The 23,301-nt window shown below is 41.2% G+C and overlaps 1 protein-coding gene across 15 annotated transcripts in view; it reads right to left on the bottom strand.

Annotated features, from left to right (window-relative positions):
• The window catches only part of COBL (cordon-bleu WH2 repeat protein), a 228,174-nt gene that overhangs the window by 100,007 nt on the left and 104,866 nt on the right, over window positions 1-23,301 (bottom strand). For all 15 annotated transcript variants that reach the window (XM_089776491.1, XM_075921658.2, XM_089776492.1 and 12 more), the window contains one exon: window positions 5,399-5,593. In XM_089776491.1, coding sequence (XP_089632617.1) covers window positions 5,399-5,593 — 195 coding nt within the window. The remainder of the gene's footprint in view (window positions 1-5,398; window positions 5,594-23,301) is intronic.

The following is a 23,301-nucleotide window of genomic DNA, read 5'->3' as shown; positions in this document are numbered from 1 at the left end:
TAGTAAGGAAAAACCCACATCAGTTAATCTACATCAATTCACCTCTAACAGCAGCAATCTCAAAACATTCCTGGGAATGTAGGCAAAATCTGTTTAAATTAAGGGAACACTATGGAATACTGAGCCAACAGAGCTATTCCAAGATACACCAACTCAAGAGCTGACTCTCATTTAAAGTAAAATTAAAGATGCTCTTGCCGTTGGTGGACCTGCATCCAACACATCAGTTGAGAGGTGTAATCCCCAGCATTGGCACATGGACGCATGCTAGTTCTGCTTGAGCTAGCACTTAAAACTACAAGGTCTCTGGAAGATGTACAGGAATTGCTGGAAACAGGTTCACCTTTGCCCATCCCTCACAGAATGCCTTTTACATACACAGGCAAATGAATCTCACTGATCTGTGCACTCCATATCAGAACTGATATGGGAGAGGATTCACCTGCTTCTGAGGTAGCTTCTATATTCCCTGCTAGGACTGGCATTCCTGGCTCATAATGATGCTCATAAATAGTTTTTGTGGATTTTACTTTGTAATAAATTGCATCAAATGGCAGATGAGTTTAAAAAATGTCTTGAGGGAAGAGACAAGTAGATTCCCTTCTTGGGCCTCAGCCTGTCTCCCTGCTATAAATTATTGAGTGGAGTCTCTGCACAGTCTGGAACATTGCTTAACAGTGCTCGCAATACAAATGAATAGTTTCTAGTAGGGATTTTAAAATGGGATAAGAAGAAAATACTACCTGTGAACAAGTCTTGGGAAGCAAATGCTTGGTAGGTTATTCCAGGGGTCTTTACCTTAGAGGCCAACTATTATATTAGGAACACCTGGTGGTGAAGCACTGGAATGAGCTGTCTAGGGAGGTGGTGGAATCTCCTCTGAGATTCTAGAGACCAGGCTTAAGAAAGCCTATGCTGAAATGATTTAGTAGGGGCTGGCCATGCTTTGAGTAGGGGTTGGACTAGATGACCTCCTGAGGTCTCTTTCAACCCTAATCCTCTGTGATTCTATGATCATTGTAATACACACTGAGATGGGAGTTGAGATAGGATTACATTACTGTGCAAGCAGTCACCTGACTATCCTACAAAAACAATTGAAGGAAATCTAAAGAATGAATGAGGTATATTCCAATTCTCATTACTTATGGTGGTTATAGATTTCAATTACTGAGCACAGACATTCATAGAATCATAGAATCATAGGACTGGAAGGGACCTCAAGAGGTCATCGAGTCCAGCCCCCCCGCCCTCAAGGCAGGACCAAGCTCCGTCTACACCATCCCTGACAGATGTCTATCTAACCTGTTCTTAAATATCTCCAGAGAGGGAGATTCCACCACCTCCCTTGGCAATTTATTCCAATATTTGACCACCCTGACAGTTAGGAATTTTTTCCTAATGTCCAATCTAAACCTCCCCTGCTGCACTTTAAGCCCATTACTCCTTGTCCTGTCCTCAGAAACCAAAAGGAACACATTTTCTCCTTCCTCCCTGTGACACCCTTTTAGATATTTGAAAACCGCTATCATGTCCCCCCTTAATCTTCTTTTTTCCAAACTAAACAAGCCCAGTTCATGAAGCCTGGCTTCATAGGTCATGTTCTCTAGACCTTTAATCATTCTTGTCGCTCTTCTCTGTACCCTTTCCAATTTCTCCACATCTTTCTTGAAATGTGGTGCCCAGAAGTGGACACAGTACTCCAGCTGAGGCCTAACTTGTGCAGAGTAGAGCGGCAGAATGACTTCACGAGTTTTGCTTACAACACACCTGTTGATACAACCTAGAATCATATTTGCTTTTTTTGCAACAGCATCACACTGTTGACTCATATTCAACTTGTGGTCCACTATGACCCCTAGATCCCTTTCCGCCATGCTCCTTCCTAGACAGTCGCTTCCCATCTTGTATGTATGGAACTGATTGTTCCTTCCTAAGTGGAGCACTTTGCATTTCTCTTTATTAAACCTCATCCTGTTTACCTCTGACCATTTCTCTAACTTGCTAAGGTCATTTTGAATTATGTCCCTATCCTCCAAAGAAGTCGCAACCCCACCCAGTTTGGTATCATCTGCAAACTTAATAAGCGTACTCTCTATCCCAATATCTACATCATTGATGAAGATATTGAACAGTACGGGTCCCAAAACAGACCCTTGAGGAACTCCACTTGTTATCCCTTTCCAGCAGGATTTAGAACCGTTAACAACAACTCTCTGACTACGGTTATCCAGCCAATTATGCACCCACCTTATCGTGGCCCTATCTAAGTTATATTTGCCTAGTTTATCAATAAGAATATCATGCGAGACCGTATCAAATGCCTTACTAAAGTCTAGGTATATGACATCCACCGCTTCTCCCTTATCCACAAGGCTCGTTATCTTATCAAAGAAAGCTATCAGATTAGTTTGGCATGACTTGTTCTTCACAAACCCATGCTGGCTATTCGCTATCACTTTATTACCTTCCAAGTGTTTGCATATGATTTCCTTAATTACCTGCTCCATTATCTTCCCTGGGACAGACGTTAAACTGACCAGTCTATAGTTTCCTGGGTTGTTCTTATTCCCCTTTTTATAGATGGGCACAATATTTGCCCTTTTCCAGTCTTCTGGAATCTTCCCTGTCTGCCATGATTTTTCAAAAAAAAATTAAAAATTAAAAAATTAAAAATTAAAAAAATGTATCACTTAAGATGTATTTATATTGCTATAAAAATGGAATATCCTAGAGCTGAATAGTGAATAAAAATGACTTTGATGGGTAAGGGGGTCAGGGTAAGCGTAGCTGTTATGCCTACAGTACTCACTTTTCTATGCTGCTTTTAGGGAAACAAATTCAGTTTAAAGGTAAAAATCTTTTTCTGGTTCAAAACACCACCATTCTCATTTTCTAATAATCTGCTAGCCTCACTGGAAATAAACATGTTCTCCTTTTGCAGGATCTTCCTGTTAGTAACAGTTGCACATAAATAAAGTTTTCTAAACAAACATCTTATCTTTTCATGGAAGGAAGTCCATTAATAAGGAATTGACGTTCTTCCCTAAAAAAATACATTTGTTAATTCTTTCCCATAAACGATAGAAATAAACTAACACCCTGAGATTTTTTATTCTATTTTCACAGCAAACTGGATAATCTGCACGTAGATAAGTTTAGCACTGTTTGTGTTTTTGTATAAACAATGCTCTTGTTGCTACCTTACCATGCAAAATTAAATAACTAATCTTTTTTTCCTCAAGTTTAAACTGCTTCATGGAGTTGTTGGTTCATTTCTGCTGGATTCCTTACAGTTATGTTGGATCATCATCTACAGTACAGATTGCAAACAGCTTGCCAAACAAGGCGCTTCAGAAGCATATTACCCATGTTTGCTGTCCTGAACAGCACAATTGTTTTCATAGAGATGTCCTTTCCCATCAAAAAAAGGACAAAGAAACACTCAGATGAACTCAAACAATTGATCTGATAATAAAGTTGAAGTACCGTAGACTGACTTTGTAAACTAGGAAAGACATATAGTGTCCCAAATTAACACTATTATATCCCTATTCAATCACACTTGTTTTTGTTCTACAAAAGGTTTTTTTTTTAAGAAAAAAATATAACAAAGGTGATCATATCGTATGTCACTTTCAACAAACAACAGATACATTTGTTCCCAGACAATCCAGAAAGCAGTATTTTAGTGATGTGAGAACAATACTGAAACTGGGGATGTTATCATGCTAAAAATATTTCTGTTGTCTAAAATTAAAAGTGTAAATGCTATGCAAAATGAAGATAAGCTCAAAAGAGTGTAGACTTTATACTGTGATTATAAACATGTGTAAACTTCTGCCACAACATTTGTTCAGAAATATGCATGTTACTTAAACACTGTGAATGTTTAATTGTAGAGGCATCAAAATATTTATTAACATAGATGCCAAAAGGAATAAAAAACAGCAACACAGAATGCACCAAACATTGCAACACAAGGTATATTGCTGGTGCAAAACACATGGGAAGGGATGTTAGTAAAAGAGCACCTATTCTCTTTCTAGCAGAAATCTTAATTTTATGTCATACATATCACATTTTTACCAAAATCATAGAATGTTGTGTGTACGTGCATGCACAAGCACATGTGAGTGTTCATGTGTGAAACAGAGAGGGAGAGGGGAAAAGCACCAAATGAAAGTGATGTCTGACAAGTAAACATCTGAATGGCAAAAGCTGTGCATGGGCTAGTCTACCCGAGCTAACCTGAATCCACCTTGCATGGGTAACAATAGGTTTGAAGACAATGCACCTTGAGCTTTGCAGGAGGTTAGTGAGCCAGGTATGTACCCACAGTCCATGTTGGGCTTGTTCTTCTTGCACTAACACTTAGGCTGTATTGTCTTCATTGCTGTTGTTACTGGCACTCACTAGATTTAAGCTGGCTTAGGCAGGCTAGTCTGTGCACAGCTTTTGCTGGGTAGATGTGCCCTTGGTATGTCAATACTGTCTCTATAACCTTCTAGCTGATACCATGTTTAAAACACAACACTGTTACTTTCCGATCATCTGATCAGGAAGAAGTTACTTCAATAGAAGACATAAAAGTAAGCCATTGTAAAGACATTTAAGAAGATATATAAGAGCCCTATGTGGATAAAAAATTTGTAGCTACAACTGCATCTGCAAAAATGAGCCACAGATATCTGCACTGATATCTACGGTTGTGGATACCTGTGGCTATCAAGTAGATATCTGTGGATCTGCAGGCTCTAAAGATACACCATTACTGGGTAAACTCCAACAATCAGTACTCTCAACATATCATCCTTATCAATAAAATTAAACTAGAAATAAAGATAACTAACAATAACATCAGCATTATAACAGAAGTGTGCAGTCTCACTGTTTTTATGTTGTAAATGGGGCAATAGGCAGCTGTGCAGTCCTGGAAGCAAACCAGGAAACTGACTTCTTATTTAGATAATCTTCACGTTTTGCCCTAGTTCATGGTGAAGACATAACCTGGAATTACATGGTGTCTTCTGGCTCACCAATGCTGGCCTGTGCCCTGGAGGCAGAATCAAGGCTCTGGATAATATCAAATAATTGTAGTATGGGAAGAGCAGCCCTTGGCATTTTAGGATTCAGCCCAAGAAGAAAACAGCTCATTTATAAGCATGCCAGTAGAGTTAGGAATGGAGCTTTAGGAAAGGAGGCACTTCTAAAGTAGGTGTGTACATGCAAAGCTCTAACAGCCAGGACTCTTGTTGATTGCTGTAGTTATTGAAGAGTTTCACTGGCTGCAGGAGTTACTAAGTGATCAAACCATCCAATCAATGGTATTTGTTTCTAGCTACATTATGTATTGGATCTAATCAGTGCATTTAGCATTTCCTTCTGTCATTCTTACCTGCACTGCTGTCTTTGCCACTCCACTTGTCTCCATATTCTGCAAATGGGGCGTTGCTACTGGTGGAGGAGGTGCTCTGCGTTTTTTTATTTCTTGGTTGGCGGTCACTCCTGAAATGTTGCCAAGAGACAGTGATGGACCCAGTAGTGTGGAACGTGAATTCACTGATGGAGAATTTGGAGCTGTTGCAAAACCCTGTAAGTAGATGAACAATTTGGTCACAATCACTTTTTAAAGACTATGGGAAGAAATAGACAAAAACAAACAAACAAACAAATCCAAAACAGAAAACAAATACACCTAGTTACCTTTAACTGACACAATTTTCTGAGTACGATACTCTGCCAAATTTGTTGCACTGCAAACTTTATAATATATGGATATTTTTTGAAGATCAATTGAAATGCAACAACCCTAATCAGAAGGAGTGAGGGTTGCAAAAGATGAAGGATATATACAAATATTTAGAAAGACAGAGTCAATCCCTGGCACAACTTATTAGAACCGCTGATGGAAACTTTATTTTGGCAGAAGGCTCTCACCCAATAAAAGATATATTTTTTTAATCCTTATAAAATAAATTCTGTATCTTTGTGGTCAGCCACATATATTTAAGCCACAATTAAAACACAAACAAGGAATCTTTAGGATTCACGAGAATATATTTTCTCGTAAATCACAATTAAATATTTAAAATTACCCATATAACATGCTGCAAACCATATCTTGGGCCAAATGTTGCTCTCAATTATACAACGATAAATTCAGAAGGCCTTATTCTGTACTCATCTATGCAGCTTTTACAGAAGTGTAACTCCTGTTAACTTGAATGAAGTTATTTCTGATGTTCATAGATGTAGGTAAGAACCAAATCAGACCCAGAGTCACTCCAGTGACGTCAATTCAGTGGAATCACTAGATTTGCAAAAGTTTAGATCAGAGTAGAATGGGGCTTTTTTCTAAATGCACAGTATGAAAATCTTTACATGTAAGATGACTCCGCTTTGGGAAGAAAGTCAATAGAAAAATTCACACTGGATGATGGATCAGATCTCTATTCCTATATATTGGAGTGGGGACTGTACACACACACAAACACACACACAAAACTGCTCATTAAAACAAAAGTTCTTGAAAATATTCATTGCTCTTGATGTATGTTCTAACCAGTTGTAATGTTGCTTAGAAAACACATTTTCCAAACCTGTCAATTATATTATTCTGTTTAGTTTTTGATGATAAACAGTGACAGAAAAAGCACAACATTTTAAAAAAAGTGTTTATTGACCATCTCTTCTCAGACATGATCTTCGTTCAGTGTGTTATGTTAACATGTCAATCCCTTATAGTGGGGGGGGGGGGGGAGGCAGAACTATATATCACCTACAATTACAGAACAAGGATAATAGTCAACAACTTCACTCTTCAGCACAATGGAACCTTCTACCATACGTATAAGTACATCTGTTCAGGAGACAGTTTTCTTGGGAGTCAGTCTGAGGTAATGGAACAAACACCAATGGGGACTAAGGACTATCACAAATCTCATCACGCTCTGCTCCAAAATCAAAGTGCACTTCTTAAAACTTTTCTTCTCAAATTCAAAACACTGAGGGTATGTCTACAATACCACCTGAGTTCGAACTAGGGTGGTTAATGTAGTCATACGAACTTGCAAATGAAACCCGGGATTTGAATTTCCCGGGCTTCATTTGCATGTTGCCGGGCGCCGCCATTTTTAAATGTCCGCTAGTGCGGATTCCGTGCCCGCAGCTACACGCGGCACGAACTAGATAGTTCGGAATAGGCTTCCTATTCCGAACTATCTAGTTCGTGCCGTGTGTAGCCGCGGGCACGGAGTCCGCACAAGCAGACATTTAAAAATGGCGGCGCCCGGCAATATGCAAATGAAGCCCAGGAAATTCAAATCCCGGGCTTCATTTGCAAGTTCGTATGACTACATTAACCACCCTAGTTCGAACTCGGGTGGCAGTGTAGACATACCCAGATATAGCTACACATACATAAAAAAAATGCACACTCCAAAATAAAATGCACTGACCACACAAATCTCTACCTGCGGAAAAGATAATAGAAAACAAACAACCACGTGAGAGATTTTAATCACATTCTTTAATGCAGTATGGGAAGGCTGCGTAGGCACTATACTGATGATGGTGGTAGAACCTACATAGAATAAAACAGAATCAGTTTCCTTCTACACTGGCGTCGACCTCACAAAGAACTATCACAGTCTAAGCAGCAAGGTCAAGGACTTTTCACACAAGAGATGGTCCCTACCAGCTCAGAACAGTTTAGGTATGCAGTTACTGAGAACGTGCACACACACACGCGCTTGTAAAATTATCTGTGCAAATGCAGCTATTTTACTGGCACACAAAATTCGCCCAAATCACTTCTCATTTGCCATTATTTTATGTTAGATTGACTTAATAAGAATTATTCTTGACACTCACCAGTGTGTGAACACAATCAATCTCAATAATTGCAACTGTCTGCCTAGGCTGTCTCAAAAACACAGGCCCTTTAACCTCTATTTTTATTCCATTTAATAATATATTATTGATTACTGTGAACATGCTGAGAAAAGTCAAATCTATTCCCTACTATTTCTCTGCATTATAAAAGCCAGTAAAGCTTCTGATATCAATGAAGTACATTAATAAAGACATTTTAAAATATCTTCCAACTTTTACAGAACTTTTGCTCGTTGTTCAAAACCATAATATATATCAAAGGAAAGGAAATTTTGTATTTGTATTAACCCCCAATGTTTTAATTTTTTCTGAACATATAACCCACACACACCTCTGGGCTACGTCTACACTGGCCCCTTTTCCGAAAGGGGCATGCTAATTTTACAGGTCGTAATAGGGAAATCCGCGGGGGATTTAAATATCCCCCGCGGCATTTAAATAAAGATGTCCGCCGCTTTTTTCCGGCTTTTAGAAAAGCCGGAAAAGAGCGTCCACACTGGCCCCGATCATCCGGAAAAAAGCCCTTTTCCGGAGGATCTCTTATTCCTACTTTGAATAAGTAGGAAAAAAGCCCTTTTCCGGAGGATCTCTTATTCCTACTTTGAAGTAGGAATAAGAGATCCTCCGGAAAAGGGCTTTTTTCCGGAGGATAGGGGCCAGTGTAGACGCTCTTTTCCGGCTTTTCTAAAAGCCGGAAAAAAGCGGCGGACATCTTTATTTAAATGCCGCGGGGGATATTTAAATCCCCCGCGGATTTCCCTATTACGACCTGTAAAATTAGCATGCCCCTTTCGGAAAAGGGGCCAGTGTAGACGTAGCCCTGGGGTATGGTATACTGTCCCATCTAGTGTCACCAACACCACTTACAGAGAGAATGAGTCTGCTCTATAGATTTAGCTAATAGCAACCTGGCAAAGGGTGCCATTTTGGGATAGTAGGGGGGCAACAGCCGTGCGCTCTGGGACACAGCTTGCTTTTCATGCCATTCCCTGGATGCTAAGGGAGTGAGGGGAAAGTGCTTGCATTCTGTACATGCCTCTCTCACCTGGCTGGTGAAGGAGCTCACCAGCTAGGTATAAGAGGAATGCGCGGCATGCAAACACTTTCCCCTCACTCTTTTAGCGTCCGGAGAAAGGGATAACAAGCAAGCTGTGTCCCGGAGCACACGGCTGCTCCCTTGCCCCTCCCTCAGCCCTTCTGAAATGGCACCCTTCTGGCTTTTAGCTCATGTGGTAGTGGCTCAAACTAAGCTAGAGGTTGGCTTCTCCGAATCACATTCTTTGGCAGCTGAGTCTCCACATGCACTGTACAGAGAGCCTACACACTTAATTTAGGGTAGTAGGTAGCAGAGCACCTAAATATTAGGCATTACAATGCTGAGTTTAAGACTTCTTTGTGAATCTAGCCGTACTAACAACTTGGACTGAGATCCATGAGAGGTGCCTAGAAGCACCTAAATATCTCACTAGAAGCAGGGCCATCCCTAGGGGAGTGTGGGGTACAGGGAAATACCCCTAGCCATAGGACCAACCCCCACCCCACCAGATTACTGGAGAGAGTGGTGTGGGGGCAGCAGTAGCGGTTGGACCTTCCTTGCTGCTCTGCTCTGCTGCTAGGGCTGGGGCACTCTGCTTCCCACCACCATGGTTAAGCAGAGCACAGACTGCTGGGTTGGGTGGCCACCCCAACCCTTGCTTGCATTCCACACAGCTCCCACCCGATAATCCTCCAATCCATCCTGGGCTCTGCAGCTAACATGGGGGACCGTCCTCTCCGCAGGATGGCTGAGGTGGCCCCGGTGGGGTCCCCCAAACCATGGGGCCTAGAGTGGCTGTCCCGAACCATCCTATGGATAGGACGGTTCTGACTAGGAGCTTAAATACTTTGTATAATCTGTCCCTAAGTCACTTTTGAAAATAGGAATTAGGCTTCTATGATATTTAGGTGCTTTAAATGTTATCTTACTATATTACAAAGAGTAAACCTATATTATAGATAAAGTTAGCTTATAAAGCTGAAAGTCAATAATGAGTTGTTTTTTTCTCCAAACAGCTTCCCTCCTATTCCCTTTTAGTAGAGTTCCCTTGGCTTTCTCATGACCCAAAGTGGCATTCAAAGGTCAGCAGGACACAGAATGCTGCTTGCCAGCAATAGCAATTTGGCTTCCTGTTCTCTGTCTACACTGGTCAACACATTTTTTTTCAAAATGTCAAGGGGTTTTTTTTTCCTTGTGGGGTTGTTACAGCCAGGCCTTTCTTCCACAGCTCTGTGCCAAACCTCACAGACTCCAGTTACTTGTATTGTTATGCAATTTCTTCCAAGTTTTTTTTTTTTTAAATAAAAAAACCAATCAATTGGATTGTTTTAAGAGTTGGAACTACTAGATGTATCAGAAAAAGGAGCAGCTTTTTAAAAAACAAAACAAGCAGAGATGTAAAGGAAAAATAAAAAAAACTAAAATAATTTTGTATTGGAGATGCATTTTAGTGAGCGCATACTGAACATGATTATGGACAGACAAATCTACCAGTGCAGTGACAATGGGAATATTTATAGTGGTGGGAAACCCCATTAACACAAATTCATATCAATTGGCCAAATGACACTATAGCTGATTATTAGTAAGCACTTAGAAGGCAAGACAGGTTAAGTCAGGGGCTTTGATAAAAATTAAAGTTGAATTATACTCTCTTGGAATTCATACTAGCCCCCTGTACATCAACATTAAATGTGACAATTAAACTGTTTTATAAAGAAGACACAGTAGCATGGAGGGGCACATGCAAAAACATATTCACTGAGACAACTGAATTTTTTTAACATGAGTATTCTTAAATATAGGTTGCTTCTTCTAATTACTGAAATTACCTGATTACATCCTGCTGGCAATCAAAGGCAAAGGAGGAACAATTGCATTTCTCTTACTTTTTTCTCCTTAATTTCCATATTATCTCACTCCCTTCAATTTTGGAAAGAAATAGTCTGCTCAGCTAGTACAAAATTAACAGTGCAAAGGCAGCTACATATTTCCATAATATTGCCAGCCATAAGCAATAACATTGTTCATTTTATACAAAAAGTATCTTATTGAAGGTTTTATTTCAAGATTTTGAATTAATCCTTTGGAGACTCTAAACCAAATCCCTACCCTCCTATGTTGTCTTGTGCATCCCTAGCTGGCAATATATTAAATGTGGTCTAAGAATTCATTTGGTGAGTATTTAGAACGTGTACAACTAGAATTAGAAATTCTAAAACAGGATGCAGAGAGCACACCGGTATAAGGAGGGTAGCCTCACTTGTGTAGTTCAGCCAATTCTCCTTCACATTGACCCACCATGTTCCTTCTCTTTTAGTTCTGGTTTTCAGAGGAGCAGAAATCAATCACCCTAAATTGTGCTGTGTTCTGTGATGTGCACAAAGAGTGCTATGGACCAAGCTGACATCATATTTAACTGGTGATCTGGCTGAACAATATTTCCCAGTATAAAAGGGTAGATGGACTCCTCTGCTGACATATCCTAACAGCAGGTATTAAGACTACCTATCAAGCTGCTGAAGTCCTATAGATTCTATATGGCAGGTGTAGATCATTAACCCCTTCTGGATATATGAGAGGTAGGAGCACCTTTCTGTGAGAGGAGGGGGACAAATCCAGAACACAGGAGGTCCTGGAAGCAAAACCAAGGGACAGACAATCTAAGAGACAGTGTAGGCTGAGGTTTATAAAGTATTAGCACACGTATCCCACATTACTCAAGTTTTTAACTTAAGGGCATTGGGGGAGAGGCACCTGAAGTGCCTCCACTTGGTATCCTCCCAGTAAAACCAGTCAGGATCACCTGTCAGAGGCTCCGAGATTTACGGGTAGATCCTGATCTATAGGTTGTGACTACTGCTATAGGCAAAACCCGATGGCTTTTCATGAGACAAAACACTAATAGAAATATAGGTTGAAAACAGAAATATACAAATGTAAAACAGCAGCTGTTTACCCTAAGTTTTTTAAAATTGCATATCTCTGGCTCCAAGTCCTTGGCATGTTACAATTCAATACATTTGTTCCAAGCAATCAATCGTGTTTTAATGTCTCACTCCTCAGATTGTTACAAGTCAAACAAACTTTTATAAAACACTTTTGTCTGTCATTACTACCTGACGACATACCAATGCCAACAGGATTGAGATTTCATTTGCAAAATCTCATCCCTATAGCAAGGAAATCTCTTTATTGGCAGAAGAGGAAAGCAATCAGAATATCAAGCAAAATCTTCTTCACTTATAGCAATGCAAGGGAATGGAAACTAAGCTTCATTTAAATTTCTGTGTGTTAATGTAATCTCCTGCTAATTAAATGCCAACATGTTCCTCACACATTTTATAATTTAAGCAAAACATAGGAATAATTAGAACTCAGCTTTTCTTGACAGGAGGCACGTATAAAACACTTGGATTATCTGGTCCCAAACTAGACATTTCAGATCATGTGTGATAGCCAACAAATGTAGACCCTATTGAATTTTGTGAATCAGTGTTGGGTAGCTTGGTGAGATAGAAGGAAATAAATCTCTTCAAATTCAAAGGTTTTAGCATTGGCAGAAAAGAAAAAAAGCCTTCTCAACTTAATGCAGAGAAAATATAATCGCTGCTAATCTCTCTTGTGAATAATCTGCTCAATTCCTGTCATGAAGTGTCAGGTAAAGGGTGAAAAAAGGGATTCTCTAAAATTTGAAGGTAACTAAACACCTGGACTAGGAACTGAAGTTGAAGATGGTTCTTTTCAAAGCAACAGTTCCCAAATCAAGCAGATAGGTTTTCCAGGAAACAAATGGTAATGTGCTGTTAACTCTTTTAACTCAATCAGCAGAGGTGTCATGCCAATTAAATTTGTAACTACTACTCCACACAACTCTGTATCTGTCTTCAAGTATCTCATTTTTCAGTAATAATAGTTTGCTAGCTGTTCAAAAGCTATGAGAAGCACAATTTTAAAAGATAAACATAAGTACACACAGGAATCTGGTATAGAATATCTTGAGATGGGAATATACATGTAAAAGTAATTATTAATTGTGTGTGAATATATGAAAATACCTTGCTTTCTGAAACTCCACACAGCTTCAAAAACACAACATGCCACATTAACATTAACTTAATGTCCTAAAACATAGTAATATCAATAGGCATGGTCCTAGCACTTGCAGGGCTCCAATGTCTCTCACTAAGGCTAAGCTCTTTGCATTATCATCCTGTACAACATCACGTAAATACTGACATGCTTTTTGGATTATGTAAATCTCTAAATGCAAATATTCTCAGTTTTATTTGGAATATTCTTAGCTCAATAAGGGCAAAACAGTCAGAAATACAGCACAGAAAACTATCCTGCGCTGGATATTTTTTGTTCTACTCAGTAGTTTAATGTAATTTTTGTCTGGTGTTCTGGCAGGCTGTAAATGAAGTCTTTGTGCAAATTCCAAAATCAAAGTAATTAGTGGGTGACAGTTTGGAATGCTGACAAGTGGTTAGAATTAGGTTTGTTTGCATTTCATACAAGTGTGAAATGATAGTACTCTGCAGAAGTGTGCAAGGACATTTCAGTGTCTCATCCATTGGAATGTAGTTTTTTAATAGCTTGAGCTTTTGGGAAACACTATAATCAATCTGAATACACTGCACACTAGAATACGGTGAGAATCTAGCTACACTTTCCATCAGACAACTAAAAGGTTACCTTTGGGAAATATTTTTTTTTGCAAAACACTGTCAAAATGCTTCCTTCTATGGAAACAGAAAACTGTTGTGAGGTCATTAATTATATTGCTTTGATGCATTCGAAACATATATGTTAGACAAAGAAAAGAATATGGGGGAGAAGTGGTACAATCACCACACTGAAATATTACAGAAAAATTAAGGAAAAAATCCCAAACAATCCAGTGAACCACATAAAGATTGATTTATACTCTGTGCAATCCTGTATTTCTGTCTCTATTTTTCATTATGTGTAGCCATTTATGTAACACCATGTATGTACACTACAAGTGTGTGGTGATGAGACTGTGCCAAAGTGATAAAAGGTCCCTGGCCTCAGCAGAGCATATATAAATAAGAGACTTGACTGTTGAAGCCTGAATTCTTCACATAAGCAGTGGGGGAAGGGAGGGGAGGGAATTTTACAAGTTTAAAATGGAGGCAGTGGGGGGAACCTGGTGTATATTAAAAGGGAAGTTATTTCAGTCATACAGGGCTTTATGGAATAAAGTTCAGAATTGGGAGTGGTCAAATCAGATCATTAAGGCAATAAAGAAGGCAGCCTGAGCAGTTCAAAAGCAGATATGGGATGTTTTATGAAGAGAGGGACAAAATAAAAATAGGTTTTAGGGAGAATTATGCGGATGAAGTATTCACTTGATATGGAAGAACAAAAGCTGCTGCAGAGATTCAAGAAAAGGTCAGATTCTGCTCGAGGAAGGAGTGATGAGACTAGGGTAAAACACACAGGATAAGAATGCCCACCGATGGGGTTGAGGGCAAATGGGGCATTTGCCCTGGGACCCTGTGATTCAAAGAAGCCTGGGGCACTCAGCTGCCACGGCTGCTACTACGGGGCCTTTAAATTGCTGTTGGAATGCCGTGCCATGCACTCCACACAGCTCTGAGGGGGTGGGGTGGGGAGGGAGAACAATAGCACGGGCGGCACTGAGGGCTAGCTGTCCACAGCCCTACTACTTCCACCCAAGGCCCACCTCTTTCAGAGCACAAAGCTGCCCACCATAAACCTTATCTGGAGCCCGCAAAAGTTGTCAAGCCCCCTTGGGGATGAGGCTGCAGTAACTGGGAAGGGAAATAAAGGCACAGGGGCTCATACCTTAAAAAGGAAGAGATGGATTTTGGAAATTTTAAGGAGGCAGAAATGACCATATTTGGGTAGGGCCTGGAAGAGAGGGGAAAGGCCAAGATGGCTCCAAGGTTGCAAGTCTGTGGCAGGAAAGATGGCAATTTCTATGGTGACAAAGATGAGAGGCATTGAACTTAAGGTGGGGAAAAGTATTCTGACAAATGATAAGTGAGAGGCAAAGATTCTGGATTGAACAGAAGCTAAAATTATTGGGGGTGGGTTGGTCACTATGATGCACTGATGTTGGAGTAACAGCTGAGGATGCGGTAAGGAACAAGTTCTTCCAGAGGAGGCCCACGATGGAGCTTTAAGTGATAACAATCAAAAGAGATACAGGAGGTACTTTAAGAGTCCCACTGAAAGAGGGAGTTAGGATTAGATGCCAGGTGAAAGGATACAGTGGTTCTCCTCTTGGATACCACGCTGTATAGATAATGGGAAGTGGGCCCCTATCCTCGGAGAAACCAGTGCAACAGGAAAACTAAGAGAAGCTCCAAAGTCCAAGAAAAAGCTGATATGGAAGACAGTGAAATATTAATACAGTTGAAGGCTGCAGAATGATCAATAGACTGAAGATAGAGAAAAGGCCATTTAGACTTGGCCAAAAGAAGGTCGTTAGTAAATCCCATGTGAGCAAACTGAAGCAGACTAAAACTGTAGCAGACTGAAGACAGCAAAAGCCAGGTTATGGTGGACTGAACAGACTATGAACCTGATTTTTCTTTCATTTGCAGCAGTGTAAATCAAGAATAACTCCACTGAATAGAGTTACACTGGAGTAAAACTAATGTGAGATGAGAATTAGGAGCTGTAAATGCACCTGCAACAAGGAACATGACATGGTTAGAAATGAAAGAAAAGACAAACACTCAATTTCTTCTATTATTAAGCACACATCAATTATGTGACCCCTGAAAGCTGACCATAGTTTTTAAACACACTGAATTTATCATGGCATTGAGAGTTACTTTTTCTAGACTTGCTAATTTGTTTAAATCAATAAATCAGTTTGATAGGTCCACAGAAGATGTGCATTCACAGTTTTGTCTGATGTCTTTTTGCAATTAGAAATGCTTTTAAACACAAATTGGCCAGAACTCCCAGCAAGTGTACATAATTCTACTTTAGAAGAACATAGAGTTTGCCACAGTGGATGAGATCTAAGGTCCTCAGTGAAGCTATGCCAGTTTAAACCAGTTCACACACCATCTCAATGTTCTTAACTGTAAAATACACTTGCTATTTCTTTTCTTTTAAAAATACAGGTTGGACCTCCCATGTCCAGCAACCTTGGGGCCTGACTGGTCGCAGATGAGGGATTTCGCCAGACAAGAGAAGATCGTTTCTGGACCCCCTGCTGCTGGCCCTCCTGCCTGGCCCACTGCCAGCTCCTCACCTCCTGCCCTGCTGACTCCACTGGGCAGCCATTGCTGCTCTGGCTCTGGGGCCTGCAGGATAGCCACACATGCAGCACTGGGGCTCTGGGTCCCACAGGCAGCCATGCTGGGGCTCCAGGTCCTGCTGGGCAGCTGCGCAGGGCCTCTGGTACCCACAGGGCAGCCGTGTTTCGCGGTTCCCTGACTCACTGAGCTACCACAGCTCCCAACCCCTCTGCACTGATGGCAGGCTTGCTGTGGGCAGCCCATTGTGCTGCCAGCCCTTCAGGGATCCTTGCCACTGGCCCACCACCGGGACTCTCTAGTCCTTCAACATCCGTGACAGACCATGGATGTTGCTAGACCAGAGAAACCCAGTTAAGAGAGTTTCAATATATTCATGTTTTTCATATGCAGACTGAAGCAGTTTCCGCTCCACTCTCATTTAAAAAGTAGCATTATTCAATTTTACTACATAATCTTCCTTCACAAATACCTGGAGGAGATTTTCGAAGGCACAAAGGACAGTCAGGTGATCAGCTGCCATCAACCTTCTTTGATAGGGTAGCTCCTAATTGTCCTTTGTGCCTCTGAAGGTTTTCCACATAGTTTCTTAGCCAAAAACTGCACAAACAGAGAATAATGGAGAAGACCATTGGAGAACATCTAAACTAGAATCCAGGACCAGACTGTCAGCTGGTGTAAATTAGTATAGCTCTTCTGGGAGCTACTTCAATTTGCACCAGCTGAGGACATGACTCCAAGTTTCTACATTCTCATTCCCATACCAAAATTCTGTTAATTTAGAGTTAACGTGTCACAACTGCAATTTGTTTTCAAGTCTGTGGAAGATAAATAAAACCATGAGACTGTCTGGATAAAATTTCAAAAAGGGGTATTTTTAAATATTACCTTTGCAATCAACTAATATGTTACTAAAATACTATGAAACAATCACATGTCTTCTGAACAGTTATTATGCAAAACTTGGAGACTGGATTAACCACCTCCTCCCTAGCTTGGAGATGGGACTAACAACCCCCTCCAAGACTTTATACCCCTGCCCAGGCCAGAATCCTCTCCTGCACCCATATTCCTCCCAGAACCTGCAACCTTTCCTGGGAACCTTGGGGAACCTGCATCGCTGTCACAATCCCTCTCCTTCACCAAAACTCCCTCCCAGATCCCTAGTCCCTTACCCCAAGCACTCTTCTGCACCCAACTTCCATCCCAGATTCCCCAACTTTCTTCATTAATATAATGGAAGAGTGCTGCCCTTCACCACTCACTTACCAAATTCTTAGCGCTTCAGGGGGTAGCCGAGTTAGTCTGTACAGGATAAACTTTAAAAACAACAAATGGTCTGGTAGCACTTTATAAACTAACAAAACTTTTTGCACCTGAAGTATCAGTCCTGGGTTTACTGACACAAAGCCCGGAGATTTTCAAACTTTGTGATAAGACATCAAGAAATTGCTAGGATATTTGCTCCTTGGAATTGAATTATAGGGAGTCTTGGTGGTTTTCTATAAAATTCACAGTGTAGACAATTCCTGGAAGCTCATAAAGGGCCTTAAAATCAAAAGCTGTTGAAATCAATGGGAGCCTTTCCATCAGCTTTAAAGAGCCTTCTGTCAGGCCCCCAACGGCCACAGTAAATTGACTATGACAATGGCTGCACTATAAGCCACTGTATATTACCAAACCAATACAAAACCCTAAAGGCCCTACAACTGGAAGACAAAAAGCTCTGATTCTTTTAATATACATAATAACTTTGGGTTTTGATTTTTAATTCCTGCCAAGGAAACACCTTGGGAAAGCGAAACACCCGTTAGAAAAGTCAACAACATAGGGCTTATCAGGCAATGAAGTGGTATTGAGGGTAGTGTGGATCCATACCAATAGGGGTCACTCCAGGATATGCAGGAGGAGTGAGCATGTTATGTTGATCACTCTTCTGTCCACAAAGAGGCAGCTCTATAAAGAGAGGCGAAAGGGTGTGTGTGTGTGTAAACACTTCTTTTACAAAAGTGGGTGCAGGAGAGATGAGTCTCTGACTGGATAACTGGATCCTGAGGTGACAGGGAGGAAAGCAGAAGCTCCTGAACCCTTCCCTTCTTATGCACCTTTGCAAAGATCAGGTATGCAAAGTATGAGCAAGGGTGGGAGAGTTTGTGTGTTGTGCTGAGAGATTTTGTATTGATTGTACAGGTGGTAAATGAGGGGTGGGCATTGTGGTGTAAAGCGCTGTCTGTCCTTGGGGTTATTGTATTTGCTGCTGGTGCTGAGCTGTGTCAGAGGGTTGTGCCATATAAGATTTTGTGTTTGTGTGGATGAAGGATGTGTGCTGAAATGTTTGAGCCAAATGGCAGTTAAGCCAAATAAATCACCATCTGCTCAGTCCACTTAGAACCAACAAACTATTGCATGTAAACTAGCTGCAGAGTAACAGTGGTGATTGGTTGCGTTACCTCTGATATCACAATAGATTAGGACTTTAGGTAAGGCATAGAACCTGCCTTCCTGTATACCCCACAAGTGTATTTTGTCAAGTCAAATGTCTGAGAACATAATCACTGGATGGTAACAGACAATGAATCCCAGAGATGACTGAATTTGGTATTCAAAACAAAATGAGCTCCCAGCTGCCCATTGCAGCAGTTTCAGTTGCTTCACACTGACCCAACTGACATTCTAGGCTTCTGAGTGACATACAGACAGGCAACAATACTGGTATCTTCCTGTACAGAGAATACTTTTATTTCTATTTTCACTGGTGACTTCACAAAGATTGATCCTCTTACTTTAATAAGAGAATGAAAATATTCATCTTCCCTTTTTTTGTAGGGCATCAACCATATTCATTTTAATTCAACTTTGTTAAAGGAGGCTCAACTGGAGACTCTTGCTGCGTCTTCATAACTGTGAGAAAACATCTGGGGTATATAAAAAGTGGGCTCAGTTGTGACCCAGCTTTTACCCCCTGATACAGGGGTGTGTGAACATATAAAGCATCCCATTATTCCCCTGTAGGGAGGCATGCTATTCTCCCTCCCATGCAGAATCTTGCAGCCAGCATGCTGGCCATCATGGAAAGAGAGTCAGGAACCAAATTATTATTTTGCTTCACAATTTTGTCTCTGATCTGTTCATGGAGAAGTAAAGCAATGTGCTGTCCCTTAGCCAGGGCTTGTGGTGCCTCCACAAATCAAGAACTATATGCTATAATCTACAGTATGATTATGTGTGGGTGGGGGGGGGGGAGTGAAGCTGACTGCATAAAGGAGAAAATACTTCCCAGAGGAGAAAAATATGACATTTTATACACAGGAATGGCAATGAGGTAACAATTCCTATAGAGCTAGATCGAGACCTATAAGGTTAGGCAAGTACATCTACAAAAAGGCAGGATTTAGCCATAAGCACACATTTTTTTAAATAGATCAAGTGATATGGAATAATAACACATATCTTGATCTGAATTGACAGCTCATACACTGATTTGCAGCTCAATGCAGTTTGTAAAATGTGATCAAATTGCAAGGAAAAACATGACAACATATACATATGCAGAATCTGGTTCTTCAGTTGTTAGATGAAAGCAGAAGATCATCTTAAACACTGCTCAAACAAAGAAAAAAAAACACTGAAAATTGGTGTAATCAAAACCTTTAAATCTTAACCAGTGTGGTACTCCATTATGCTGCTATTTGGTCAATGAATATTCAACCTGATCAGAATAGAAATTGAACATGCCAAAACCATTAACACTCACAAGCATAATTTTTAAGAAGTGTTGGGTTTTGTCATTAATCTAGTGTGGTCACCCATGACGACTTTTACCATTTTTCCCCCATCTGGGGACTCCTGAAAGGAGAGGTAATTTTAATTAAGTACTAGTTTAAAGCCAAGTTAATTACTTGTGTTGAATTGTGCAATCACCAGTAGTTTTAGGTTTAGTTAATATAGTCTCTCTGACCTATACCCCTTGTACCAGAGAAAAGTTCTTACCTAGCATTAGTTAAATTTAGATGGCACCACTATCCACTGTTACTCCCCGCCCACTACTGACTTGCTAATCTCCCATGCCAGCTGCTCAAATGTTTACATTTGAAGGGCTTTCTCTGTTTGTACAGAAACAGCCTCTGCACAGTATCTCTCATCTCTACATTTACCAGACTGAAGGCAAAAAAAGTTTGCTGCTTGATTAATAGTTTGAAATGTTTCTTACTTTTTTCTCATCTTCCCCATGTGTCAAATATGTTGCCATTAGATTTTTACAAGGCAAGTCTTATGTTGCAATTTGTGGCCCTGATTCTGATTTCTTTTATTCAATTATAAATTAGAAGCGACTCCATGTAAGTCACTTTAGTTACAACAAGTTCACACTAGTGTAAGTGAGATCAGAGTCAAATCCTGTATCTGAATGTATGTGTGCTGCAAAAAGTGTAAGGAACAACTATTATAATTGGAGAAAAATCCTTACATTTTACCTTATTTTAAAATCCTTACATTTTACCTTATTTACTCTCCACCCACAATTTTACAGGGTGTAAGACTGGAGAGCAGGCAAGTGGTTAGATAAAGAGACTGGGAGTTGGGTATTTTTGGCTCATTATTGTAGTGAGTCAGCAAGGCACCGAAGTGGGTGCTTAACTTTAAGAGTATGCTAAGCTCTTTGGGCCAGGGACTGTCTTTATTTTGTGTACAGCAGCTAGCACAATGGGGGTTCTGGCCCATGACTAGGGCTCCTAGGTACTGACATAATAAGTAAATAAATAAATAAAATAAATACATATTGTATGTTAATAGACCCATTCACATGCTTAAAGTTTAGCTGGTGTTTAAATGCTTTCTTTGGACAGTACCTATGTTCCTTGCCTTGCCCATACCTTCTCTTCCCTTATAAAATAGGAATGATAGGAATGATGCTTCCTCCCTTCACATGATTATTGTGCAATCTGATGTTTGTGAAGAGCTTTGGGATCCTTTGCTGAAAGATTCTATACAAGTATGAATTGTTATATATGAGAAAGCACATTTCAAGAATAAAAGTAAGCTTCGATGGATGAGCATAAGCTATCAAGTCTATAGATTCACCTCCACACAACATAGTGTTTCCTATTTCTCTTCCTTCCTTTCACAAAATGCTGTGTAGAATGTCTTCATTTAAGTTAAGAATATTATGAACAGATTCATTTAAAGACTCAGTCATTGAATCTGCTCTGTGAGGGCAAGGGCTGTGTTAGGTTTGCATGTAGAAGAACAACAAAATCTAGTTTAGTGATGGTTCAAGAAACTGAAGAAAAAATATCAAATGGCTACTTAGGCTGTGAACTACTTTATGTTAGAAAGTCTAGTCTTACACTGGGGTACAAGGGAGGTACTCACATAATTCTCATCAACGTCACACTGCCCTTGATCCATATGAAGAACTCCCACTGATGTCAAAGGGAGTACAGGCAGTCCCCGAGTTACGCGGATCCGACTTATGTCGGATCTGCACTTACAAACGGGGCTCTCTCGCCCCGGAGCTCGCAGGCAGCGGGACCGCCCAGAGCGCAGCGGTCCCGCCACCTCGACCTCCGGGGCGAGAAAAGCTGCTCCGGGTGCCCCTGGTCTGCTGGGGACTGTCTCCAGCAGACCAGGGACACCGGGAGCAAAGCCAGGGAGGCACGGGACTCTGCTGCCGCTGCGGCTTTCCTCCCGGTGTCCCTGGTCTGCTGGAGACGATCCCCAGCAGACCAGAGGCACCGGGAGCAAAGCTGCAGCGGCGGTGGGGACCCGCGCCTCTGAGGCTTTGCCACAGCAAACCTCCCGGTGTCCCTGGTCTGCTGGAGACGGTCCCCAGCAGACCAGGGACACCGGGAGCAAAGCCGCAGAGGCGCGGGACCCCTCCGCCTCCCCGGCTTTGCTCCGGGTGTCTCTGGTCTGCTGGGGACTGTCTCCAGCAGACCAGGGATGCAGGGAGCAAAGCCGCAGCGGCAGCAGGGTCCCGCGCCTCTGAGGCTTTGCCAGAGCAAAGCCTTAGAGGCGCGGCACCCTGCCGCTGCTGCGGCTTTGCTCCCTGTGTCCCTGGTCTGGGGGGGGGGGGGGGGCGCAGCTAGTGCACCCCCCCCCCCAGCAGACCAGGCTTTTGTTGTGGACCCTGGGGTAGAGCAGCTGGGGTGCTGCCAGGTTGGTCCTGCAAGGATCTACCTGGCAGCCCAGCTGTTCTGTCCGAGGCTCAAGATTCAGCCGCTGTTGAAACTGATCAGTGGCTGATTCCAGGAAGCTGGGGGCAGAGCAATTCTGCCTCCAGCTTCCTGTAGTCAGCCCCTGGTTAGTTTCAGCAGCAGCGGCTGAATCTGGAGCCAGTTCCGACTTACATACAAATTCAACTTAAGAACAAACCTATAGTCCCTATCTTGTACGTAACCCGGGGACTGCCTGTAGCGAAGACAGTATATGGCCCAGTGAGAGTTATGTAACTCCCCTGTGCATCAAAGAGAGAACAGAACTCTCAGGCTCAATTGGAGAAATATTTCTTCCTCTCACAAAATGAAATACATTGTGTTCTGTTACCAAATCTTCTCTCGCCTGCCATGTGTTTGCTCAAACATGTAAGTTCACACATTACCAAGTAGTCAAGTTCTACCAAGGAACAACAGTGTGAAATTTATGTATAAATAATGAGATCATCTTATATAAAATTTGTAAGTTATTGCTCTCCAATATTTTTAATGAAATTGAGTCTGCACTATCCAGGCAAGTGTTTGGAAAACAACCAAATGGTATTCATGCTCAAGCTTCATTATGCTTCAGCTCTTTGCATGGAAAAGAATTCATATAATCAGCAAAGGCAAAAACCTGTATTTCATCTAAATGCTATATACTCAATTACAGTCAGAGGTGCTGGAACAACTTGTATAGTCAGGGTGCTGAGAGCCACTGAAGCAAATGGTAAACCCTTCATATGATGGAAACAACTTCCAGCCGGGGTGGGGTAGGGTGTGCAGCAGTCTCAACACCTGGGCTAAGTATCCTGAAATAGCAATTCCGCATCGAAATAATGGGCACGCTATTCCAGTGTCCCTATAATCCTGGTTTCATGAGAGTCAAGAAGCTTGTCGGAATAGTGCTTTA

The sequence above is a fragment of the Pelodiscus sinensis genome, chromosome 2, assembly GCF_052426305.1.
Source record: "Pelodiscus sinensis isolate ZL-2025 chromosome 2, ASM5242630v1, whole genome shotgun sequence".
In the NCBI taxonomy this organism is placed as follows: Eukaryota; Metazoa; Chordata; order Testudines; family Trionychidae; genus Pelodiscus; species Pelodiscus sinensis.
The sequence above is the reverse complement of the archived record's forward strand: the minus strand, read 5'-3'. Positions and strand labels throughout refer to the sequence as shown.